Here is a 5,341-nt window from a genome sequence, read left to right on the forward strand (position 1 = left end):
TGGCTACAAAGAAGATGGAGACTCCCTTTTTACAAGTAGTCACATGGAAAAGATGAGGGGTAATGGGTACAAGTTACTCCTGGGAAGATACCAATTGGACACAAGAGGAAAATTTTTCACAATGAGAACAATCAGCCATTGGAATAACCTCCCCAGGGCAGTGGTGGATTCCCCAACATAGGACACTTTTAAGATTTGGCTAGACAGGGTGCTGGGCCATCTTGTCTAGACCGTGCTTTTGCTAAGAAAGGTTGGACCAGATGATCCTTGAGGTCCCTTCCAACCTGGTATTCTATGATATATACATGAAATATATATATACACACACATATATATAGACAGAATTGTCTCATATATAGAGAACTATATGTATAGAACTACCTTAAAAAAACAGCCACCAGCTTAAAATTAATTTGGTGACATTGTGAAGAATATTATTTTTGTAACAGATCTCAGGAAGTATATCTTTCCTTATATAAGGGTGACTTCCAGAAACATTCTATTCTCTTAAAATTCTATTTTTAGAATCCAAATAATTATGCACCTTACCTTGATAGTCACTTGGATTTAGAGAAGTTGTACGTACGTATACGTAGGATTTAAGTTTTTCTTGATGTATAGCTTGAGTATCGATTTGCAGTAACTTCTTTAAGGACAGGACTTCATATGTAATGAATACAAAACCTCTTTAAATAAAAGAAAACTGCATATGAATATTAATTTAAAAAAATTATGATAGCAAAAATACGTTAACAATCATTTTGGTATCAATCATCCAGATTTTACCAAATATATAATAGTCTGCAGATTATTTTGATGTAGCAAAGTAGAGAAAAGACTCTAAAATACTTAAGAGGTAATAACTATCAGAAAATACGCTTCAAAACTATATTCTACCATGTTTTCAGGTCCCCTACTATTGTCACATTTTTTGAAAGATACATGAATTAATATTTTAACTGTATACATAAGTTACATATATGCTTGTCAGCTACAACTTACCCTAGTATAAGCGATCCAGTTACCTTTGCAATTTTTCCTTGAAAAAACAAAAAATGCATGTCAAACAAAGTTGTGTGCATCACCTCAATATAAAGATAGCATCTGATTACCAGACAGTAAGAATTTCAGCCATTAAGAGTAAGCTTTTTTAAATTTTTCTATTGCTCTCTGGCTTTCAGGAAATCATTACCTAAATTTACAAACAGAGAAAACATCACTTGATTAGAACTTCTGGCTCTCCTAAGCAAGATGATAAAACATGTATCCTGCCAGTGCTATTTACTTTGAGTATTGCTACCTATCAATTACACTCATTGCTCAGCTGCAGGAATCAACAGTAAACTTTCTCTGCCTGCATCACTAGCATTCATTTGGAACTCCAGATCATTTTAAGGAGTTAACTTTTTCTTACACGGCGTGGATATTTCTTCAATGTATATGAATACATACAGGACTACGTATGTTCTTTGAAAAGTCCTGCAGAAACTCCCTAAGAAAAAATATTTTTAAAATAATTCCATTGAATCTAATTTATAAAGCAAATAGCTGAATAAATACATGCCACTTGCAATAATTTCCCTTTTGAGTCTAAGGACTCCTGTCAGATTTGAGCTATTTTTTCTGGACAAAGTTGAGCTGATTATCTGAATGTAAGGATCTCAACACAGAGAAACTCTATTATTACCAGTAGCAGCAAACCCACTGGAACACATCTCACCTATCATGAATAATTCCTTTTCCTCAGCATGAATTGGGAGATTTGCCCCACAACCACCGCCACCAGGTTCTGTCTTTGCGAGACCATAAGAATTTTGGTATGCAGACAAGGGGCAGCTACATGTTGAAGAAATAACTGGCAGAGAAGGTTGAAAAGGCAAAAAAATGCAATGCTTCCTGTAGAGCAGAAGAGGAAATATCCTATCTTTTAATGCTCAAAAATAAACTTCGGAATCATAAGAATTGTCATTCTATACAGAAGGCACCAAAGAAAGCAGAGACTAAGCAGGGAATGCTGCAGAACTAATATCAGTAAATAAGGAGGAAGAAACAATAGAAACACTTTATTCAAACTTTATGGATGTAATTGTTTCATGGCTCTAGAGGTTAAAAAAAAAAATCAGATACAAAATGGAGTTTAAGATAGTTTAATGAGATTGCATCTTGGGGGGACAACCCTCATCTCGTGCTCTAATCCCAGATAATCTGCTGGTGTCATTTTACATATCGCTAGGCAAAGCAAAGTCAGAAGCAGACATCCACTTCAGGCAAATAAAAGCTTTTGATCACAAAGTATTCAGGGATTTAGATCTTTTGTATCATTTAATTATGGATGGCGTCATACCAACACAGATTTTTCCTTTTTATTAACACCTCGGATGAATACATATAGAACTGTACTTACTGATATCATTCCATGGCAGATGTGTTTTTTTGTGGCTGCCAGAAGTTCCTATTTGTCTATAGCAAAATATACAGTAAGCGGCCACTGACATTCTGTATATTAAAAAAAAAAAAAAGAAAAAGTAATGATTGATTTGAGAATTACAGCAGAAAACCTGTAGCAGTTTTCTTTCCTGTCTTTTTACAGCAAAGGTCACAATAAACCATATTTATGTCATTTCACTCCATATAAACGCTCTAATTAAAGAAGTCTATAAACTCCTCAATTTAATAGGCTGCATTTCAATTACAAGAAAAGTTTAAAGCAGTTTTTCATACAATTACGCATTACTGTTGATTTTAGTGAGTATGTATCTCCAATTAACTTCTCTGCTTGTAAGTCTCCTTTCCTACTTCTTAGTAGCTCTCCCTTAAATACCAGATACGGTCATATCTCCATCAAGACATTACTCAATATGACATGGGCTTTAATACAACTGAGTAACCAACTGCTTTTAAAGTTCATAATTGATTGTGTTAGCAAGTAAGTCTTTTTATTTTGACTAACAAGACTCCAAGGACTACTACGTATTTTTGCCTTTAAAGGGCAAATCAGACTAATACTTCAAGAATGTAAAAACTCTACAGTTAATAAAAATAAGTATTGGTTCTAAAATACTCTGACTCCATGGGCTTGTGAAACTCATAGGGCATGCTTACAGGTAAAACATAGAGGACACATCTCATTCTAGAAAAATTCTTACACATGCAAAAGAATGAAAAGCTAGCCATACCCATGAAGAAGAGGAGAACCTTTTCTAAAATTAAGACCTTAGCAATTCAACACTACGAAGACACAGAATACTGACAGACTAATTGCAAAGCATTCACCGAATGCTGAAATCAAACTAAGCAATATAGAATTTTTTTTCCAAATAGTCACAAACAAATGCACGTAATGTGATTTAGAACTACCGAAGTTCTGAATGTAAAAGCAACCCAATGCAAGCATGAATCTTCTTGATAGTAATATGGTCCCCACGAAGGTAGCATCCGAGTGCTTCAGACACATGGAAGGATTTATTCTCCTGACCTATCTATTGATGCAAGACACTGAATTTTCCCCGTTTTACAGGTAGGAAAATGAGTTAAGACAAGCACAGTGCAACTTCCTTACACATTCTAGATACTACCTTGCCTCTTTGAACAAGTGGGACTATTCAGGAGGGACGGTAAAAGAGCCATGCTCTTTAGCCCACTGATCAAGGCTGCATCTTAACCACCGCACAGTAAGTTCAAAAAAAGTATACATATATTACTCAAGCACTGAAAACCAAGGCAATTTAGGCCAGGCAAAAGCACCAATTCCTGTTTCTACCACTCACATACATTTACCATTTTATGTATTAGCAAATGTAACTGCCTTTATGTTTGATTTATATAAGAAAAACTTACCTAAAGTTAGGAAAATATACAAATTGGCTTTGACAACCCACAACAGTCAAATTCTGTACATTACTTCTGCTGAAGTCTTAATCAAGTCTTAATAGGTTGAAAATGTAGTATTTTTAGTGCAGGAACTATGCCAAAATCCACAAAGAATATTAAACTTCTATAACAATCCCAAAATACACAAAAATCGGTTGCTGCACACACTGCAGAAGTAACATGAAATTTGTATTTTATGACAGGTGAAATTTTAGTGTCTGCATTGATACACTTATGCTGACTGATACACTGAATTAAGTTAATCTGTTTAAACAGATTTAAAACCACACCACTATCTATCATACATTTAAGAAATTATTATGTTGGAAACATAGGTGTCCTTATTAAATGTCAAATTAAGTCTGTACCACCACAATGACAATTAACTCAAAATGATAAAATGTCATGCATGTAAATCTTGACCAGTAAATCTGATCTTAAAATATGGGAGCGCCTGATATTCCCCTTGAATTTAAGGTAATCTCTACAGACCAAAAAAAGAGCTTATATCACTTTTAATGTCAGTGTCCAATTTCTCTAAACAAGGGGACTTTTTTGTTTCCTTCCATTAATATGTCTTCCCTCTTTTCTCGTTTCCCCAGAAGTTTTCATTTTCCCCGTTCTCTTGCTTGTGTTTGGGAGACTTTGGAAAAACATCAGCATTACCCCAGCACTGCCACAATCACAACAGACAACTTTTTGGCTTCTGTCATGTTTATCCATTGACTTCAACAGAGTACACAACACTATGAAACACTTTTAAGACATTAATAATCAGCCCCCTGGAGACACCACCCCCGCCTCCAAACTCTCTGTCTGATCTATGGCAGTTCCTTTACTATCTTTATTCATAGAACCACAGCATTCACATTTATTCTCCTACCTAACCACAGCCTGTAACTGCAATAAACATGTAGTTCAGTGACAGCAGGTGCCACAATTCCCTGAATTAAAGACATGCACCTGCAAACGCAAGAGGCCAAAGCCAGCACCATTTCTTTGTTGCCAGGAACCTCTGTTCAGGCCTGAGAGCAAATATGCTTAGGTATATAAAAATATAATGCAAAAAGACCCATTTTGTGCCCTGTTTCACAGCTGGTTCAGGAAGCGCTGCAGTCTGCAACAAGCTCCTGCACCGGCCCATGCCGATGAGGCTGTGTGGTGCCAACGTTTCTATCGTTACCCCAGCGTGGGGGGCAGGAACACTGCTGCCTCGCAACTAGGGTACATTTAAAAAAAAAAAAACAACCAAACTATTTTAGGCAACGCGACATCTAAATGGCCAAAGAGCAAAGCAGGGATAACTCCGTGCCTCTTTCCAAAGGGGAAAAAAATATTTGTTACCTTTCATGCGCTCACACGGAGCAGGTGAGGCCTAAGGCACCACTGTTGTTTCTGGAGGTTTTTAACAAGCGCGGGCTCCCCCGGGGCCTCCCCGCGCCCGGGCGGGGCAGCGCCGCTCGGCAGGCCG

General features: G+C 36.7%; 1 protein-coding gene across 1 annotated transcript in view; it reads right to left on the bottom strand.

The window, feature by feature from the left end:
- The window catches only part of SERAC1 (serine active site containing 1), a 24,748-nt gene extending 22,253 nt beyond the window's left edge, over window positions 1-2,495 (bottom strand). Inside the window, exons 1-3 of the mRNA XM_009281443.2 lie at window positions 2,405-2,495; window positions 1,003-1,039; window positions 550-686 (exon numbers count right to left, since the gene is read on the bottom strand). Coding sequence (XP_009279718.1) covers window positions 550-686; window positions 1,003-1,039; window positions 2,405-2,495 — 265 coding nt within the window. The remainder of the gene's footprint in view (window positions 1-549; window positions 687-1,002; window positions 1,040-2,404) is intronic.
- Window positions 2,496-5,341: the final 2,846 nt, after the last annotated feature.

Source organism: Aptenodytes forsteri, unplaced genomic scaffold (genome assembly GCF_000699145.1).
Source record: "Aptenodytes forsteri isolate BGI_AS27 unplaced genomic scaffold, ASM69914v1 Scaffold82, whole genome shotgun sequence".
In the NCBI taxonomy this organism is placed as follows: Eukaryota; Metazoa; Chordata; class Aves; order Sphenisciformes; family Spheniscidae; genus Aptenodytes; species Aptenodytes forsteri.